This window comes from Pistacia vera, unplaced genomic scaffold (assembly GCF_008641045.1).
Source record: "Pistacia vera cultivar Batoury unplaced genomic scaffold, PisVer_v2 Contig177, whole genome shotgun sequence".
Taxonomy (NCBI): Eukaryota; Viridiplantae; Streptophyta; class Magnoliopsida; order Sapindales; family Anacardiaceae; genus Pistacia; species Pistacia vera.
Genome location: NW_022195866.1, coordinates 863,015 through 884,341, shown reverse-complemented (window position 1 = coordinate 884,341; position 21,327 = coordinate 863,015). Strand labels below are relative to the sequence as shown.

The 21,327-nt window shown below is 36.8% G+C and overlaps 4 protein-coding genes and 1 pseudogene across 4 annotated transcripts; 1 reads left to right on the top strand and 4 right to left on the bottom strand.

The window, feature by feature from the left end:
* Positions 1–2,206: 2,206 nt before the first annotated feature.
* On the bottom strand, positions 2,207–3,397 carry LOC116126180 (probable carboxylesterase 8). Its single transcript, XM_031411884.1, has one exon. It carries the CDS (start codon positions 3,355–3,357, stop codon positions 2,323–2,325), a length of 1,035 nt encoding a protein of 344 aa, XP_031267744.1. The 5' UTR covers positions 3,358–3,397; the 3' UTR covers positions 2,207–2,322.
* Positions 3,398–5,251: 1,854 nt separating this feature from the next.
* On the bottom strand, positions 5,252–7,414 carry LOC116126179 (receptor-like serine/threonine-protein kinase At2g45590). The gene has a single exon (XM_031411883.1). The coding sequence runs from the start codon at positions 7,363–7,365 to the stop codon at positions 5,383–5,385; it is 1,983 nt and encodes a 660-aa protein (XP_031267743.1). The 5' UTR covers positions 7,366–7,414; the 3' UTR covers positions 5,252–5,382.
* Positions 7,415–10,596: 3,182 nt separating this feature from the next.
* Positions 10,597–11,212, top strand: LOC116126216 (probable carboxylesterase 9). The gene is made up of 2 exons (XM_031411922.1): positions 10,597–10,602; positions 10,718–11,212. Exons 1-2 carry the CDS (start codon positions 10,597–10,599, stop codon positions 11,210–11,212), a joined length of 501 nt encoding a protein of 166 aa, XP_031267782.1.
* Positions 11,213–13,669: 2,457 nt separating this feature from the next.
* Positions 13,670–14,459, bottom strand: LOC116126215 (annotated as a pseudogene).
* A 2,112-nt stretch (positions 14,460–16,571) lies between these two features.
* On the bottom strand, positions 16,572–20,649 carry LOC116126178 (UTP:RNA uridylyltransferase 1-like). Its single transcript, XM_031411882.1, has 6 exons — positions 19,450–20,649; positions 18,926–19,294; positions 18,543–18,766; positions 18,267–18,330; positions 17,366–17,562; positions 16,572–17,047 (listed from the first exon to the last, which is right to left on the bottom strand). The coding sequence occupies exons 1-6, from the start codon at positions 20,548–20,550 to the stop codon at positions 16,828–16,830; spliced, it is 2,175 nt and encodes a 724-aa protein (XP_031267742.1). The 5' UTR covers positions 20,551–20,649; the 3' UTR covers positions 16,572–16,827.
* Positions 20,650–21,327: the final 678 nt, after the last annotated feature.

The following is a 21,327-nucleotide window of genomic DNA, read 5'->3' as shown; positions in this document are numbered from 1 at the left end:
GTATTATTAATGCGGGTAGCTCGGTCGTGCTCAGCTAGCTGTTTGCAATTAGTACAATTTAATATTTGATCAAACAAATGACCCACGGACAACTATCCGATCCCGGGGAGAATACTGACAATAATAATACTATAATTACAAAAAAATCTTACAAAAATTTTTATACAAAATGAGATGATAAAAAATGAGTGAAAGAGTGAAACAAAAAATCAAACTTATTAAATTCATTCTACCATTCATTTTTTATCATCTCACTTTGTATGAAGATCTTTGTAAAATTTATTTGTAAGTATAGTATTACTCTATTGACAATGTAATAAAACATGTATGTCTATGAACTCGAGCTGATACATGCTGCCGAACCGACACATTATTTTTTCCTTCTAGAAAAGTAAGGTACAAATTTCACATACACTTTGTTATATGATAAATTCAACTTGTATGAAATCTTGACACGTGTTTTATAGCCCAGATCTAACCCCTTTGAGGGTAGGTCATAGGCCTATGCCTACCTTCAGATTTTAAAAAAATATTAATATGTATAAACCTACAAAAAAAAATGTTATTAATATATATATATATTAAGCCTACGTATTAAAAATTTAAAACTCTCTCAATTCTTTTTCTCTATAGCTTTACTTGTTTTTTTATTTTTATGATTTTATCTCCAAAAATTTTTACTTTCTCATTCTCTTTCTCATGCTATTCACGCTTAGAATTTTTTAAGACTGAAATTATTAAAGCTTTCACTATTTAAGGTATCACAATTAGCTCCGTTTTCTGTTTTATCAATTTTAGGTATGTGTATTGCTCATTTCAATTTAATTTATTTTAAAGTTGAATCATGCTTGTTTTTTTGAGGTTTTTTATTCTAATTTGGAGGAAAAAGATATGGGTCTTATCAATTTATTTTGTGTTTTGTATCTAAGAATAAACCTACTTTCTCAAATTAAAACTTTAACTACATTTCAAATGACTGTTATTCTTCACCTCTCACCCACTACTTTCCTACATTTCAAACGTCACTGTTCAACTGCTTAAAATTATTAAAGAAATTTGAGTTACTATCTATGTTTATACCAAGAAAATTCTATTTTTTTTTATTAATTCATATTAAAAGTCAACATAACATTGACTTGATTTAAATTTTGGTTGACTTTAACTTAGGCTAAGTCTAATCAAAGTCATGAACATTTATATTATAATCTTTAGAAGCCAAAAAAAAAAAAAAAAAAAGGTTTTACTCAAGGTTTACTCGATATATTTACTTAAAATTTGCCTTTTCATAGATTTATTAAAGTAAGAAAGTATTGTGTTGCATTATTTTTTATTAAGTTCTTCATATTGTATTATTTTATTTGCTTAAGATTTAATAATTTTTTAAAGTTTTCACTAATTGTTTAACAAATAATAACGGTGCCAACCCTCCCTAAACAAAAATTCTGGATCCGCCGCTACTATAACCATGTAAGTGTTTGGGCCACATGTTATATCAAAAAATGGTGGCTTCTTCTGCAAGGTTGTCTTCTGCAAGGTTGTCAGGGTTTGTTTCAACAGTAAGGCTCATAGCTGAATCATTACCTAAGTTGCATGACACATTATAAGAGGAATACTTCACTGTGAAGTCTCCAATCAAGACGGTTTGTCATAATGTATTATGCTATAAGAAGGGTTGCTTCTTGAACAAGACCACCCATACAACACTATAAATAAAGGTTTTCCACCCGAATCAGGGATCCAAAAATCCATTTTCTTAATAACTATGAAGCAATTGTATCTCTTAAAGAGCAATTTTTTTTTTTTTTTTTTTTTTTTTTTTTNTAAAAAAAATTAAAAGAAGATTTTGCTCAAAATTTACTCATCACATTTACCCAAAATTCTATCTCTGATAGAAGTATGAAAATGTTGTATCATTGTATTTTTTTCTCTCAGATTCTTGTATTATATTACTTCATTTGTTTAAACTTCAATGTTATATCAAAAGTGGTGGCTTCTTATGTAAGATTGTCAGGGTTTGTTTTAACTGTAAGGCTCATAGCTGAATCATTACCTAAGTCGCATGACACATTATAAGAGGATTATTTCGGTGTTAAGTCTCCAATCATGACGGTTTATCAGGCCACCTGTTATGCGACTTCTTGAACAAGACCAGTAGAGGTCTCCCACCCCAAATCAGGGATCCAAAAATTCATTTTCTCAATAACATATTATTTTTATTCATTTTGAAAGCAGCTAAACATAGGATATAGATTACAGAGTGAGAAATTAAATAATAAAACAAGACAAGATACGTCTGTTTCTCTTACAAGCAAGTAACAAACTTCACAAAGTTGATTTGTTAGCAGCAGGAAGAGCATTATCCTGAGCTGCACAACAAGTGTTAATAAATTCCTTGAGAAATTTGTGCAAAGCCTGGGCCTTCAAAGGATCAAACAGTTCACAGCCATGAAATCCATCGTCAAATGTTGTGACCACGAGCACTCCACGTGTCTGTAACATTTTCACAAATTCCCTCTGTCTGTCAATTAGTGGATCCCCTTCATGCCCACTCACCAAAGTCATTGGTAATTGTTCGATTTTGTTTTTCGATGCGGCGATCATTGGATTACAATATTCATGATCACGATCCGCGTCCTTGGGCAATGATAGGTCCCACATAAGATCATTAGCAGTCAACGGCAAAATCCGATCGTTGATCAGTCTTTTCTGGGATTCAGTCCTCTGGACTCCATCAAAGAATGGCTGAATGAGCATAAGCCCTTTGATTTGAAGGGGTGAAAGATCAATATCGATGGCACGTAAACATGCATGGTAAGCAATGTTGGCGCCAGCACTAGAACCCGAGATAAAGCACTGTGTAAAGTCAACGTGGTCTCTCAACCATGGATCACAGCCGTTGATATCAAGCGCCTGTTTGCGGACCCACATGATGGATTCAATAGCATCGTCGTAGGCTGCTGGAAGGCGGTGTTCAGGGGCGAGACGATAATCAACTGACAGGATAAAAGCAGGGAAATAAGTTGCCTTGCGATTGCAGGAGTTATGAAAAATTAGAGAGGCAGCACTGTAGAGAATGAAGCCCCCTCCATGGAAGTCTATTATGAGAGGGAGCTTAGTGTTGAGGGGAATATTTTCAGGCTTGTATAAGCGAAGAAAAGTTTTATTGGCCGGGTTTAGAGGAATGTCTTTGGAGAGGGCGAGTTGGGGTGAGTTTGAATCAGTGGTTTCTGGATTTGGAGGTGCAGTGGGAATTGTGAGGAGTCTGGTGAGTGAACCATCTGGGTTAGGGACGATTTTAAGGAGTTTATAGGGATCTATGGAAGTTGTTGCAGTTGCAGGAGAAGATTGATCTGCCATTTTGAAGAGTCAGTGAGAGAGATAGACAGTGTTTTTATGCACACAACACAAGTGTGTTTGCATATTTTATTTTATATATGAGAAAGGTGAATGCTGTAAGGGTTTTGCGGTAGCAATTGCTGACAATAAGTGATCAACTAAGTGCATTTAATAAAAACTTGGTTGGTGTAGAGTAATAAATGTATTCGGCGGTTGTGATGAGCTGCTCTTTCAGTTGGTGTAAAGTTAATTATTTTGGTTGATCATAATGTTAACCAAAACGTGTTATTAGGAGAATATAACTTGAAACTCATTCATAATAACAAACACGAGTCATGACCATGATTTTAACATGAACAATTTGGACCTGGTCCAGTGAACTTGTTTGCCTATAAAGTTGGAGGTCATGAATGAGGCCCAACCTTGGGTAGGTTGGTTAGCAGCCCAATTAGGTGATAGCGGCTAAACGAAAACATTAAATAACGAAACAAAGGTGCATGTACCAAAGTGCCCGTGGCTGATGCATAATTTTACTGATAATACTGAACTTACATTTTAATCTTACAAACTTTTTCTTACAATTCTGACATAATAATTTGTAATTAGTTAACTTTTAATAGTTTCAATTTGCTTAACAATAGACCCTATCTGTCCAATTGTGAGCTGACCAATTAAAACACGAGAAAAAATTGGTAGGATTTAATCATGAGCAAATTTTTATTGAAATTTCACTGTAAGGCAGCTTTTGTAAATTTACTGAGCATAGTACTACCGCCGTGCCATCGACAATGTCATCTGTAATTAGGCTCATTAGATTAGTACCAGATAGAATAAAACAATCCATGCATCCAATTATTTTTAAAAGAAAATGTTATCAAACCCATAAAACTAATCCAACTTTTGAATTTCAAAATCATAAATCATATGAATTTGAACTTAAAAACTCAGTAAATCCGATGCTCAAGTGATTCAGATACTCTACAAGTTATATTTCCACTTGTCCAGCCACTATTGAGCAGACTCTTATTCTTCGTCTCTTCAAATGCATCGTAGTTTTAGATTTAGTTGTACAGATCAGAGAATCGCATAAAAAGTAAAATATCTGGCTAAGTTTTAATTCATGCAATTTACAGATGAAGCACAATAATTGTATAAGATTAAAGAGAGAAAAGCATCCACAATTAAAATGTTTTTAACAGGCGCTTGACAAATAGAAAGTAATAGGGATGGTATGGTGGTAGGGCTCGTTGGCAAGTTGTCAGTAATTAGTGCTGTCATCTCACTGAGAAGAAAATTGATTAAAACTATAAGATGTTTATTTCATGGCCTATCAATAAGAGCCCTGTACATTAATTTATAACAGCAATTCATGACATTGTCGAGCACAATGTTCACTATTGTTCCCAACAGAAGTTTTATGTTCACAAAGAGCCTGCAAATATACAGTATTAATGTGCTGCATAGTCATCTTTCAAAAGATAAAGATGGGGTCAAAACTGGGTTCCTTCAACTGAATTTCATGCTACTTCAGCTAAAAAATCACCGACTTTTGCAAGCTAGCAGACAACAAAAATGGAAATATCTTCTGGGCCCAAGAGGTCCAGAAGACATCAAAAGCAAAGCATTGATTTATGCCCCAGAACAATTCGCAAATACATATATCAACATTCAACAAGCCTTAAAAAAAATGGCATCAACATCTGGAAAGCAAAAGCTATCTCCATATATCTTTACATTTACCGTTAAACATGGGATTCCTAAAATTCAACAATTTGTGGGAGCAAAAGTCAAGTGGGGTTGTACATAAAAAAATCATTGTTCTTGAGAAAAAGATGATACTGAAACAGAAATCGTAGGCCCAATTGCCCAAGTGAACATCTAAACAACCAAGCAAAAATTTGGATAGACCCTAAAGTCATGAAACAAATAGTTGTTTTTTTCATTTCTTAAATCAATTTCTACAAAAACATAATAATTAGAAATGACCTACCACAGTACACACTCTACAGTCAATGATAATTAAACGTTACAGGAAATCCAATAAACTCATCGTGCTTTCTTCCGAGATTTAAACGGAAAATTACTTGGTGGGGATGGTGAGAATTCAAATGGCAAATGTGGTGGCTCAGCTTCACCAGAAAGCATCTGAACAATTTCTTTCATTGTAGGTCGCTTGCTTGGCGATCTCTGCAAACAGAGAAGTGCAATGGTAATGCAAAGCAATGCTTGATCCTTATCTAAGGAATGAACTGATAAGTCTATAAGATCCAAAAGTTTCCCATTGTATGCCAATTGCCTAGCCCAAGAAATCAAATTAGCCCTTTCAAATTCTGACATTGGGGAAGCTGTAACTTGTAAAGGCCTTCGTCCTGAAATCAGAACCAAAAGAAGAACACCAAAGCTATAAACATCGCATTTTTCTGATAACAAGCCGCCGCCACCATATTCAGGGGCGATATAACAAACTGTTCCTCTCATGCTTGGAGTACTACTAATACCACCACTCTTGGGTATGTCTCCACTAGCCCAATCTTGACTATTTCTTCTTCCACTTCTTAATTCGCCACTAAACCCATCAAGCCACCAATCAATGCTACCTCTACTGGACTTATTCTTTCTCTTTTTTCTCTGTTGCATCACTTCCTCGTCTTTTTGCCACCACATTTCACCACCATGACTGGAATTGAATCCTCTTTTCTTCTTCTTTTTTGTCAGCTCTTCACAGAACTCTTCTTTCCACCATTCTCTTGGCTTTCGGTTCTTTTCTTTCTTTCGAACTCTCTCCTTCTTTAACTCAAGTTTGGAGCCCGAACCATTATTTTCAGTGGAACTCGGAGAAGCTATCCATTCATTTTTGGGTCTATCTTTTTTTATTTCACTCCCGATCCATTCCATAACATAATCTTTCACTCTCCCCGACTCTGACCCTCCTCCATTGTCCTGTTTCCACCACCAATCTCTCCTTGAACTACACTTTTTACCATTTCCAATCAAATCCTTTCCACTCTCAATACTAACATGATCAAAACCCGCTTCTGATACACTCCCTTTATCAGCCCCAACTTCAGGGGACAACACAACAGTCTCAGGGGAAACTTCAGGATCAAACACCCTAACAACGCAACTGTCCGGCGACAGATCAATACCACCGCCACCGCAAACACCACCACTCTCTTCATAAGCAGTCACCACGCTCTCAGTCTCCTCCAAGATCGACCCATTATCCTCCACAACATCCATCTTCTTCCCACCTTCACCTTCCACAAGATCCTCAGTTTTCAACCTCGCAAGACCAAAATCTCCAATCTTTGCATTAAAATCACCATCTAACAAAATATTACTGGGCTTAATATCGCCATGAATCACAGGCGGGTCACAAGAATGATGTAGGTACTCGAGCCCCCTGGCAATATCAAAAGCAATTTCAAATCTTTTCTTCCACTCCATAAGTTCTTCACATTTGCGATCCAATAACGCGTCCTGTAAGCTCCGGTTCTCCATCAGCTCGTAAACTAAAACAAGCCTACGCCCACGCCGATCCGAAGCGAAACCAAGAAGAGAAACAATGTGAGGTGAGTTCAGAGAGGAGGCCAGAGACAGTTCGTTGTGGAACTCTCGCTCGCCTTGGAGTGAACCTGAAGAGTCAAGTATTTTGACCGCAAGTGGTTGTGAAGACGACGGTACTATGGCTTTGTAAACTGAGCCGAAGCCACCGTGGCCAAGCCGGTTAGATGGAGAGAACGACGCCGTTGCGTGGCGGATGAGACTGTAAGAGAACCGCCGACAGTGGTGGTGGTTCGGAGATTTGAGGTCTGATGGAGCCGTACGGTTGCGCGAAAGTTTACGGTAACAGAGAATGGTTGCAATGAGCAAGATGAGAAAGACTAGGACAAGGGTTCCGGCGAGGATTGCGGGAAGGGCATGAAAATGAGGGTTGTGGTGATGGTGGATGAGGGGTGGCGCCACCGGCAATGGTGGTGGGGGTAGTAATGAGAGCAAGGAACGTGATGGCATGGCTGTAAATAGCATGGAAAATGGAGGCGAGGTTAGTGTAACAATATTAGTAAGTCATGAGTGACTGACTTAGTTGAAGAAGAATGGAGAGCTCTCTCTCTCTCTCACTCTCTTTTGAAAGTGTTCTATGTTCTCTGAATCCCTGATAAGTGTTTCCTTGGTTCTGAACACAAAAGTAGGCCCAATCTTTTTATTTTTCTATTGGTTAGGATAAGACAAGTGTTGAGTGACGTGGAACTTTCGGATATGAATGCTGAGGAGGCAATTAGTTTGACTTTTTCTTCATACGTGGTGATATCTCATTGGCTGGTTACTGTTTTGCTGCAAAGTATTACAAGATATCAGCCAACTTTAACAACACCTCAGACTTGTTGATATCAGAATCATCAATCGCAAGGCAAACATCAATGTCACTCTTAGAAACTCCAAATGAATTAGCACAGGATCCATAAAGATACAACCGAGCTTCAGGCCATTCTTTGCAAACTAATTTCTCAATAACGTTAACAGCTGCTTCTGCTTTGCCTTTCTTCCTCTGGTGGTATAAAGATTCGTAAATTGCAGAAAAGGAGCATTCAATCTAATATATCACGCGACATTGAAGCTGCCATTTTAAGCTTCTATCCTTTGATAAGTAACCTTTTTCCTATTATCTGATTGAGTTCGATGACAAAACAAGACAAGCAAATCCCATATTTAAACAATTTATCCAATCCATGCAAAAGTGAACATTTTTCCATAAATAATCACTCAAAAGGTAGTTGTCTGGCAAGAAGCATTGAACCAAAACTATAGTAGAAAATAATACATGTCTACCTTATCCGACGGTGTTGTTTCTTGTCGTTACGGTCATTTTTGTAATCAGACTCATCGTCAGGCAATAAAAAATCCACAAGTTCTTCACCAAATCATCCAAATCTTCACCTCCTCGACCATACCCAGGACCAGTCTCCCTCACTTCTCCTGCATCCTATGCCTTTCTCCATCCTCTCTATGCAAATCCAACATAGACTCTTCAATATCAGATGCCGAACCGAATGAAGGTTACTTCCTGAGGGTGGACCGGAGATCAAGTGTCTAGTGAGCCCAGTCCATTGCTACGTTCAGATGGCAATCTCTCACTCTCCCATTCCCATCTTCAACACTGTAGTTTACCTTGTCCTTATCCGCATTAAAGTCAGGACCCCTCCTACTGTTTCCTCCTCCTCCTTCTCTTGCCTTGTTCAAAAACCCTGGAGGCGGCGCTGACCTAATGCTGTTTGCCAACTGAATTCTCCGAAGGTTGAATAAAACTTGGATTTGGAACAGGACTTTTTCGCCCTCGAATTGACGGTTCCTATCTAATCCGTTTGGGAATTATATTTCAAGTTATCTGAAGAATTAAATTGGGAGGTAAACCTCGGTCGGATTTGGGCTTGTAGAGAACCAAATAGGATATTTTGGGGTGGCTCTTGAAGTTTTGCTGCTGAGAACAAGGTTTTGAATTGCAAAATTGGCGTTCGAAATCCCTAATCTGCCAAAGTCTTCATTCAAAATTCTCTGATTTCCCGGAGGGGATTGCCAAGGGTTTTGAGGAAACCCTAGGAAATTGTGGGGGAAAGGAGGGAGAGAGTGTGGGACCATGGTGGAGGAAGATCGAATCCGTTGGATGGCCACTGTACAGGAAAATTTATAGAAGGACCCACAGCCGCAACGGCCGGATCGTAGGCAACTGCAAATAAGGTTGCTGTGGAGGAGTAATTGGAATGGGTGAAGAGGGTAATTGATGAACATTAGATTGTGTTTGTGGTTGCTGTTGGGATTTTTGAAGTAACGAGAGAGAAAACTCGCCGCCGTTACTTGAAGGTATAGGTGGCTGCGCGTCACCGCACCGCCGGTCATGGTAGTTGCGACCATTGAGTGAGGTTTTGAAGTTGACTAAGAGCCCGTATCAGTAGCTAGTGTTTCATGTTTTATTTTTATTTTGTTTTTCCTTTTTATCGAATTTAGAAAAGTCGTTTCCTTTTAGTATTCGTATTACTGTTTATTCCTTTCTTAGGAAGTTATTTGGTATATTACTTGTATAAAATCTCAACCGTTAAAAATCAGAAGCCTGTTTTATTGGGATTGCCTTTACAATGTGACTATTGTTTTTTTGTTAGTTTGTCTGGTCTTTGCTTCTTTTCTTACCATGGAAGCAACTCAGTGCAACTTTAATTGGGTTTGACCCGTACAGAACTGTTCCTATCCGTCTCATAATGGACTCCTTGGTAATTCTTTTGGCTAGTTTTTAATTGTAACCAGACGCTGCTATCAAGCCCATGTCTAGTTCATTCAACCTAAATATTTAACCCTATCATATGAAAATATAAGAGGTGTTGATGGAGGAGCAGTATAATTAGGGAAAGAAAATATTAAGCAACTTTGCATTACATAACCACTTGGCTTGTGGTCAGATGGTAAGATCTTAGATGTTTAGAGACGTTTGTGATTTATCTAGTCTATTGGCTTGTAGGGTCATCAATGACAATTTTTAGTTTATGAGAATTAGTTGAAATACACCTATTTGAGTTTATTATTTTTTCCTTAATATATTATCAATTCAATAGATACATCCATGATGCTTTAGTAATTTCATTCATCAGTTTATTTCTTTTGATAATCTTTTCGGTAATATATTTACTATACTTTGAAAACGGAACAAAAAGTTTAATTAATAGCTATACATTGAAATGAATGAAGCCTTAAATACACCATATCGTCAACAAAAAGCCCTGAATTCTGCTCAAACAACATGATTATATGGTTACCGCAATATCACAGATCCAAGTTCTAAGGACTGTCAGTTAAGCCAACCTGCTTTTATTTTCTTTTATTTTTTTTCAATCAAGTCATTACCCCATTTCGTCAACAACTATTCATGCAACCGACGCATAACCAATACATAAACTTCAACAATGTATTGGACATGTTCACACTCATAGCTCCACCTCTATGTTAATTCAATCAACACTATCATCAGTATGTCCAAATCTAATTTCGATCCTTATGCCCACTCGGGATTGTCTTCAATCCAGATGGCTCCATAACTCGCCGCCTCGCTTACCCAAAGTTGAACCAAACCCTGATCCTGTTCCAGACAACCCCACTGTTTCCAAAGATATTATTACAATCCTAAAACTAATACGTGCATTCGCATTTTCAGGCCAGTCAAGATACCTTCCAATGACAACACTATCGCTCGCCTTCCCATTATAGTTTACTTCCATGGAGGTGGATTATCCTCTACTCTGCCTGTGATGTTGTTGTAACCAAAACTGTTCCCTAATGGCAAGTGAAATCCCTGCCATTGTTGTCTTGTTGATTACCGTCTTGCTCCTGATCATAGGCTCCCGCTTGTTATGAGGACGCCGTTGACGCCATCTATGGGTTAAGCAACAAGCCGTTGATCCAGGGCGAGAAATGGATTAAAAATTTTGGAGATCTTTCACGGTGTTATCTTGGTGGTCGTGGTAATGGCGCTAACATTGTGTTTCATGCAGCTTTACGAGCAATGGATTATAATTTAGGGCCTATGGAAATTCGTGGACTGCTTTTTAATCAGCCTTTGTTGGTGGCGTCCAAAGAACTAAAAGTGAGATTAAAGGCGCGGATCCGTCTTGCCATTGCAGGTACTAGATGTGTTGTGGGACCTATCACTGCCAAAAGGGGCGATCGTGACCATCGATTTTCTAATCCAATTTTAGATGGCCCACACAAAATCAAGATCAGTCATTACCGCGATCTTGGTGATTGGGTTTTGTGGGGACCCAACCATCGATCGTCAGCAACAATTTGTGCAATTGCTGGAACTAAATGGAGTCCACGTGGAGACACAATTTAATGAAGTTGGGTTTCATGCAGTGGAGTCGTAGACAAGGACGAGCTCTTGCGGTGTTAAGATGACCAAAGACTTTATCTTTTAATCTTCTTTACTAATTTTATTAATTTACCAAACACTTGCCTAATGTTAAATTTTTTTTCATGGTTGTTGTATGATATAATTGGTTTATTTCAGTTAGGCTAGACTTTTTGTATCTTTAATTTCTTAGGTAACATCTGATCGCCGAATATAAATGAAGGGTACTATAATTATCCTTAATTTGATAATGTTGTTGGACAACTCTCACAAGTTTCTGACTGCATTGTTCATAAATAAAGTGAGGTATTATTAATGCGGGTAGCTCGGTCGTGCTCAGCTAGCTGTTTGCAATTAGTAATTTATATTTGATCAAACAAATGACCCACGGACAACTATCCGATCCCGGGGAGAATACTGACAATAATAATACTATATTACAAAAAAATCTTACAAAAATTTTATACAAAATGAGATGATAAAAAATGAGTGAAGAGTGAAACAAAAAATCAAACTTATTAAATCATTCTACCATTCATTTTTTTCATCTCACTTTGTATGAAGATCTTTGTAAAATTTTTTGTAAGTATAGTAACTCTATTGACAATGTAATAAAACATGTATGTCTATGAACTCGAGCTGATACATGCTGCCGAACCGACACATTATTTTTTCCTTCTAGAAAAGTAAGGTACAAATTTCACATACACTTTGTTATATGATATAATTCAACTTGTATGAAATCTTGACACGTGTTTTATAGCCCAGATCTAACCCCTTTGAGGGTAGGTCATAGGCCTATGCCTACCTTCAGATTTAAAAAAATTTAATATGTATAAACCTACAAAAAAAATGTTATTAATATATATATATATAAGCCTACGTATTAAAATTTAAAACTCTCTCAATCTTTTTCTCTATAGCTTTACTTGTTTTTTTTTTTATGATTTATCTCCAAAAATTTTTACTTTTCATTCTCTCTCAGCTATTCACGCTTAGAATTTTTTAAGACTGAAATTATTAAAGCTTTCACTATTTAAGGTATCACAATTAGCTCGTTTTCTGTTTATCAATTTTAGGTATGTGTATTGTCATTTCAATTTAATTTATTTAAAGTTGAATCATGCTTGTTTTTTTGAGGTTTTTTATTCTAATTTGGAGGAAAAAGATATGGGTTTATCAATTTATTTTGTGTTTTGTATCTAAGAAAAACCTACTTTCTCAAATTAAAACTTTAACTACATTCAAATGACTGTTATTCTTCACCTCTCACCCACTACTTTCTACATTTCAAAACGTCACTGTTCAACTGCTTAAAATATTAAAGAAATTTGAGTTACTATCATGTTTATACCAAGAAAATTCTATTTTTTTTTATTAATTCATATTAAAAGTCAACAAACATTGACTGATTTAAATTTTGTGACTTTAACTTAGGCTAGTCTAATCAAAGTCATGAACATTTATATTATAATCTTTAGAAGCCAAAAAAAAAAAAAAAAAAGGTTTTACTCAAGGTACTCGATATATTTACTAAAATTTGCCTTTTCATAGAATTATTAAAGTAAGAAAGTATTGTGTGCATTATTTTTTATAAGTTCTTCATATTGTATTATTTTATTTGCTTAAGATTAATAATTTTTTAAAGTTTTCACTAATGTTTAACAAATAATAACGGTGCCAACCTCCTAAACAAAATTCTGGATCCGCCGCTACTATAACCATTGAAGTGTTTGGGGCACATGTTATATCAAAAAATGGTGGCTTCTTCTGCAAGGTTGTCTTCTGCAAGGTTGTCAGGGTTTGTTTCAACAGTAAGGCTCATAGCTGAATCATTACCTAAGTTGATGACACATTATAAGAGGAATACTTCACTGTGAAGTCTCCAATCAAGACGGTTTGTCATAATGTATTATGCTATAAGAAGGGTTGCTTCTTGAACAAGACCACCCATACAACACATAAATAAGGTTTTCCACCCGAATCCGGGATCCAAAAATCCATTTCTTAATAACTATGAAGCAATTGTATCTCTTAAAGAGCAATTTTTTTTTTTTTTTTTTTTTTTTTTGTAAACCTATTATAAGATAAGGTTTACGTAGAATTACATCTTGAACCGCTTTAAAAACCATTTCTCTTCTTTATTTTATTTCTCATATTATTATTACTACTACCCCGGATTCAGCATCATATTCATGGTTTCATACAATCCCTTTGTCGAACTCCCTAAGAAGGATCATGTAGTTCTCGCTGGTGTGAAATATCACAAGAACACATTTTATTAGGCATTATAACATTATTTTTATTCATTTTGAAATGCAGCTAAACATAGGATATAGATTACAGAATGAGAAATTAAATAATAAAACAAGACAAGATACGTCTGTTTCTCTTACAAGTACTAAACTTCACAAAGTTGATTTGTTAGCAGCAGGAAGAGCATTATCCTGAGCTGCAACAACAAGTGGTAATAAATTCCTTGAGAAATTTGTGCAAAGCCTGGGCCTTCAAAGGATCAAACAGTTCACAGCCATGAAATCAGTCAAATGTTGTGACCACGAGCACATCCACGTGTCTGTAACATTTTCACAAATTCCCTCTGTCTGTCAATTAGTGGATCCCCTTCATGTCCACTCACCAAAGTCATTGGTAACCGTGATTTTGTGATTGGATACGGCGATCATTGGATTACAATACTCATGATCACGATCCGCGTCCTTGGGCAATGATAGGTCACATAAGATCATTAGCAGTCCACGGCAAAATCCGATCGTTGATCAGTCTTCTCTGGGATTCAGTCCTCTGGACTCCATCAAAGAATGGCTGAATGAGCATAAGCCCTTTGATTTGAAGGGGTGAAAGATCAATATCGATGGCACGTAAAACATGCATGGTAAGCAATGTTGGCGCCAGCACTAGAAACCGAGATAAAGCACTGTGTAAAGTCAACGTGGTCTCTCAACATGGATCACAGCCGTTGATATCAAGCGCCTTTTTGCGGACCCACATGATGGATTCAATAGCATCGTCGTAGGCTGCTGGAAGGCGGTGTTCAGGGGCGAGCGATAATCAACTGACAGGATAAAAGCAGGGAAATAAGTTGCCTTGCGATTGCAGGAGTTATGAAAAATTAGAGAGGCAGCACTGTAGAGAATGAAGCCCCCTCCATGGAAGTCTATTATGAGGGGAGCTTAGTTGTGAGGGGAATATTTTCAGGCTTGTATAAGCGAAGAAAAGTTTATTGGCGGGTTTAGAGGAAGTCTTTGGAGAGGGCGAGGTGGGGGGAGTTTGAATCAGTGGTTTCTGGATTTGGAGGTGCAGTGGGAATTTTGAGGAGTCTGGTGAGTGAACCATCTGGGGGGGGACGATTTTAAGGAGTTTATGGGATCTATGGAAGTTGTTGCAGTTGCAGGAGAAGATTGATCTGCCATTGAAGAGTCAGGTGAGAGAGATAGACAGTGTTTTATGCACACAACACAAGGTGTGTGCATATTTATTTTATATATGAGAAAGGTGAATGCTGTAAGGGTTTTGCGGTAGCAATGCTGACAATAGTGATCAACTAAGTCATTTAATAAAAACTTGGTTGGTGTAGAGTTAAATGTATTCGGCGGTTGTGATGAGCTGCTCTTTCAGTTGGTGTAAAGTTAATTATTTGGTTGATCATAATGTTAACCAAAAGTGTTATTAGGAGAAATAACTTGAAACTCATTCATAAAACAAACACGAGTCATGACCATGATTTTAACATGAACAATTTGGACCTGGTCCAGTGAATTGTTTGCCTATAAAGTTGGAGGTCATGAATGAGGCCCACCTTGGGTAGGTTGGTTAGCAGCCCAATTAGGTGATAGCGGCTAAACGAAAACATTAAATAACGAAACAAAGGTGCATGTACCAAAGTGCCCGTGGCTTGCATAATTTTAAGATAATACTGAACTTACATTTAATCTTACAAACTTTTTCTTACAATTCTGACATAATAATGTAATTAGTTAACTTTTAATAGTTTCAATTTGCTTAACAATAGACCCTATCTGTCCAATTGTGAGCTGACCAATTAAACACGAGAAAAAATTGGTAGGATTTAATCATGAGCAAATTTTATTGAAATTTCACTGTAAGGCAGCTTTTGTAAATTTACTGAGCATAGTACTACCGCCGTGCCATCGACAAGTCATCTGTAATTAGGCTCATTAGATTAGTACCAGATAGAATAAAACAATCCATGCATCCAATTATTTTTAAAAGAAAATGTTATCAAACCCATATAAACTAATCCAACTTTTGAATTTCAAAATCATAAATCATATGAATTGAACTTAAAAACTCAGTAAATCCGATGCTCAAGTGATTCAGATACTCTACAAGTTATATTTCCACTTGTCCAGCCACTATTGAGCAGACTCTTATTCTTCGTCTCTTCAAATGCATCGTAGTTTTAGATTTAGTTGTAAAGATCAGAGAATCGCATAAAAAGTAAAATATGGCTAAGTTTTAATTCATGCAATTTACGATGAAGCACAATAATTGTATAAGATAAAGAGAGAAAAGCATCCACAATTAAAATGTTTTTACAGGCGCTTGACAAATAGAAAGTAATAGGGATGGTATGGTGGTAGGGCTCGTTGGCAAGTTGCAGTAATTAGTGCTGTCATCTCACTGAGAAGAAAATTGATTAAAACTATAAGATGTTTATTTCATGGCCTATCAATAAGAGCCCTGACAATTATAACAGCAATTCATGACATTGTCGAGCACAAGTTCACTATTGTTCCCAACAGAAGTGTTATGTTCACAAAGAGCCTGCAAATATACAGTATTAATGTGCTGCATAGTCCTCTCAAAAGATAAAGATGGGGTCAAAACTGGGTTCCTTCAACTGAATTTCATGCTACTTCAGCTAAAAAATCACCACTTTTGCAAGCTAGCAGACAACAAAAATGGAAAATCTTCTGGCCCAAGAGGTCCAGAAGACATCAAAAGAAAGCATTGATTTATGCCCCAGAACAATTCGCAAATACATATATCAACATTCAACAAGCCTTAAAAAAAATGGCATCAACATTGGAAAGCAAAAGCTATCTCCATATATCTTTACATTTACCGTTAAACATGGGATTCCTAAAATTCAACAATTTGTGGGAGCAAAAGTCAAGTGGGGTTGTACATAAAAAAATCATTGTTCTTGAGAAAAAGAGATACTGAACAGAAATCGTAGGCCCGAGAGAGAGAGAGACAAGAAAACACTTAATATTGAATTGAAACTATCACTTAACAGCGTCATTTCTGCACCACTTCTTTGATTCATATTATGTACATACGAACCACTTGGAAATTAATATTAACCCCCGAAATAAAATAAATAATTGAAATTAGCATACAATTGCGAATTAAAATTGCTCAAAAGAGGTGCATCAATCAAAAGTTTTTTACAGTTTACACTGCTGAACGCATAAATATAAAAGCCTGAACCACTAAATACATAAATGCTATATAAACAGCAGGATGAAAACGAGGAACACAAGGATGAGTGAACAGAGCCTATAAGCTTATCAAAATCTTTAACCATAAATACATCTAACAATCACAACCAAGCCTTAGATAAGTCGACCAGGAACATAGGGTTCAAAGAGTGCCACCCAAGGATTTGGATCATACTGCATTATATCAGCAGCACGTTCAAACTCCTCCCTTAGGACTTTTATGCTGAACTTGTCCACCACTCGACCAAGGTCATGAGATGTCTCAAAGGGATCCTCTATGCATATTAAATGACGATCATTCCCAATCCTCCTCGTCCAGTCTTTTTCTTGTTTGCTGTACAGTAAACACAATAGCTACCAATCAGCTAATTGCACGGAAGAAATCAACCAGTGTAAATGAGAAAAAGAAAATTGTGTGACACAACAGGTAATATAGACGTTACTTTGGCTATCCACTTTAAAATCATTTCCGCCTTGAAAATTTTGAAACAAAAAGAACAGCACAACTACCAGAATTATATACTAAACAAAATGCTAATACTGTTGTACATGCATGCCTTCTTTAGTGAAAGTAATGACATGAAATATGTGCATAGCATGTTTGGTAAGTGAGGTACCAATCATGAAAATGATGAATGACATTTCAACTTACCTTTTTATGCTTCCTGTGCGTACGGATATCACAGAACTTGCATAATCATGACGATATGCCCAATAACTGAAAAACGACCACACAAGCTGAGCAATAGTTTCTCTGTTACGGGATCCAAAGTCGCGTAGTTTTTCAACTTGATCAAAGTAAGCACATTCGATATCATCCACAATCACAGAGTATGTTTTCTCCATTCCCTAATGAGAAAATTCACCAAGCACAAAATTATAAAATACACAAAGAATGTTCAAAACTAATACTAGCATCAATTGCAAAAAGTATGACAAGAATGTATCATGTCAGCTGTCCTCCACACAATTTACCAATATTGAAGCAAAAATCAAATCAATACAAAATCCAAAGAGAGACTACACAATTAGCAACATGATTAATAGATACATAATAGTGCTATGATTTACAACTGAATTAAAAAAAGAAAAACCAATCCTCATGCACTGAAAAGCTTTGTTTTCACAAGTCATTTCCTGACAGAAATTTCATTCACTTGACAGAGACTACATTTCATTAACATAAGTATTCCATCTGGACAGGATACATAGTCCACTGAGTCAACTAAAAAATGTGATTCAACAATTTAGTTGAATCATGCTGTTTTTGTATATTCCTTTTCATTCAAAATCAATACCAGTGTTCAAAATACTCTGAACTTTTATCAGTACCATCAACTAATGCGCCAAATACCTGAATCAGGCACAACCCACCCCAACTAGGAGGAGAGTGAGGTGTCAGTGCGGAATTCTAACACGACATCCAAATAACCAATAACTTTATCACGGAAAGTAAATTCCCAAAACATATAAGAATAGAGCTCCAAAACCAAAATGAAAATAACTGACAAAGCTGTCTTTCATACCACAATTAAAGAAGGAAAAAAACACACCTGTAAACACGGAAGAATAGCAGGTCTACGCTGCTGTAAGAAATGAATGCACATCAAAACATACCTGAAAAGCAGATACAAAACAAATGTTATGAAAAAAATGCATGCTCACTGAAAACACCAACATATAACATAAATACTATTACACAACTGTGATTACAATATAGCAGAAAAAGTTGTAATCAGAAAAAGCAGTCTAATGACAAACATGACTAGCATCTAATTAAATATATATTTATTTGCTAAAATTGGTAATATTCTTAATAGATAACTTACGCATAGCTTGACAGGGTTCCTTGATAAGTTTCATTAACTCCTCTTTTTTTTGCCCAATGCTTAACAATGAATGCCAATTGCCGCAGTCGCACATCTATTTGGGCATAATCCTGAAGAAGCTTAGTATTTACAACAGCCAAGAGATTGTTTATGCATATGTCACAAGAAATTCCAGTGACTGGATCCATGAGCTTTACTATGGGAACCCTTGCACGTGTAAGTGCCTGTAAAGAAACTTATGTAAAAGAAATTTGCATTAGAATTTAAAACCAGCAGTATAATGCATCCATAAAAGGTAAACAAACCAACCAACCATGATAGAAATATGTTATAAAAGATACAGCATGCTTCAAGAATGGCAGAACAAAAGTAATTCAATTTACCTGCACATTCTGGAGATTATCTGATTCCAAGATATCAGCCAACTTTAACAACACCTCAGACTTGTTGATATCAGAATCATCAATCGCAAGGCAAACATCAATGTCACTCTTAGAAACTCCAAATGAATTAGCACAGGATCCATAAAGATACAACCGAGCTTCAGGCCATTCTTTGCAAACTAATTTCTCCAATAACGTTAACAGCTGCTTCTGCTTTGCCTTCTCTTCCTCTGGTGGTATTAAAGATTCGTAAATTGCAAGAAAAGGAGCATTCAATCTACCTATATCACTGCGACATTGAAGCTGCCATTTTAAGCTTCTCATCCTTTGACTAAGTAACCTTTTTCCTCTATTATCTGATCTGAGTTCCTGATGACAAAACAAGACAAGCAAATCCCATATTTAAACAATTTATCCAATCCATGCAAAAGTGAACATTTTTCCATAAATAATCACTCAAAAAGGTAGTTGTCTGGCAAGAAGCATTGAACCAAAACTATAGTAGAAAATAATACAATGTCTACCTTATCCCGACGGTGTTGTTTCTTGTCGTTACGGTCATTTTTGTAATCAGACTCATCGTCAGGCAATAAAAAATCCACAAGTTCTTCACCAAAATCATCCAAATCTTCACCTCCTCGACCATACCCAGGACCAGTCTCCCTCCTCACCTTCTCCTGCATCCTATGCCTTTCTCCATCCTCTCTATGCAAATCCAACATAGACTCTTCAATATCAGATGCCGAAACCGAATGAAGGTTACTTCCTGAGGGTGGACCAGGATGATCAAGCTGTCTAGTGAGCCCCAGTCCATTGCTACGTTCAGATGGCAATCTCCTCACTCTCCCATTCCCATCTTCAACACTGTAGTTTACCTTGTCCTTATCCGCATTAAAGTCAGGACCCCTCCTACTGTTTCCTCCTCCTCCTTCTCTTGCCTTGTTCAAAAACCCTGGAGGCGGCGCTGACCTATAATGCTGTTTGCCAACTGAATTCTCCGAAGGTTGAATAAAACTTGGATTTGGAACAGGACTTTTTCGCACCTCGAATTGACGGTTCCTATCTAATCCGTTTGGGAAATTATATTTCAAGTTATCTGAAGAATTCAAATTGGGAGGTAAACCCTCGGATCGGATTTGGGCTTGTAGAGAACCAAATAGGATATTTTGGTGTTGCTCTTGAAGGTTTTGCTGCTGATGAACAAGGTTTTGAATTGCAAAATTGGCGTTCGAAATCCCTAATCTGCCAAAGTCTTCATTCAAAATTCTCTGATTTCCCGGAGGGGATTGCCAAGGGTTTTGAGGAAACCCTAGGAAATTGTGGGGAAAAGGAGGGGAGAGAGTGTGGGACCATGGTGGAGGAAGATCGAATCCGTTGGATGGCCACTGTACAGGAAAATTTATAGAAGGACCCACAGCCGCAACGGCCGGATCGTTAGGCAACTGCAAATACGGTTGCTGTGGAGGAGTAATTGGAATGGGTGAAGAGGGTAATTGATGAACATTAGATTGTGTTTGTGGTTGCTGTTGCTGTTGCTGTTGGGATTTTTGAAGTAACGAGAGAAGAAACTCGCCGCCGTTACTTGAAGGTATAGGTGGCTGCGCGTCACCGCCACCGCCGGTCATGGTAGTTGCGACCACTTGAGTGAGGTTTTAGAAGTTTGACTAAGAGCCCGTATCAGTAGCTAGTGTTTCATGTTTTATTTTTATTTTTATTTTTTTTTTCCTTTTTATCGAATTTAGAAAAGCCGTTTCCTTTTAGTATTCGTATTACTGTTTATTCCTTTCTTAGGAAGTTATTTGGAATATTTACTTGTATCAAAATCTCAACCGTTAAAAATCACAAGCCTGTTTTATTTGGGATTGCCTTTTACAATGTGACTATTTGTTTTGTTAGTTTGTCTGGTCCTTGCTTCTTGCTTACCATGGAAGCAACTCAGTGCAACTTTAATTGGGTTTGACCCGATAACAGAACTGTTCCTATCCGTCTCATAATGGACTTGTTGGTAATTCTCTTTTGGGCTAGTTTTTAATTGTAACCCAGACGCTGCTATCAAGCCCATGTCTAGTTCATTCAACCTAAATATTTTAACCCTATCATATTGAAAAAAATATAAGAGGTGTTGATGGAGGAGCAGTATAATTAGGGAAAGAAATATTAAGCAACTTTGCATTACATAACCATTTGGTTTGTAGTCGGATGGCAAGATCTTAGATTATTAAGACGTTTGTGACTTACCTGGTTTATTGGGCTTGTAGGGTCATCAATGGATCATAAGTATTTAGATTAGTTGAGATATACACAAACTGGTCCGGACCTCCGATCACCAAAAAAAAAAAATTGTGCATTACACTATTTGAGTTCATTATTTTTTCCTTAATAATATATTATCAATTCAATAG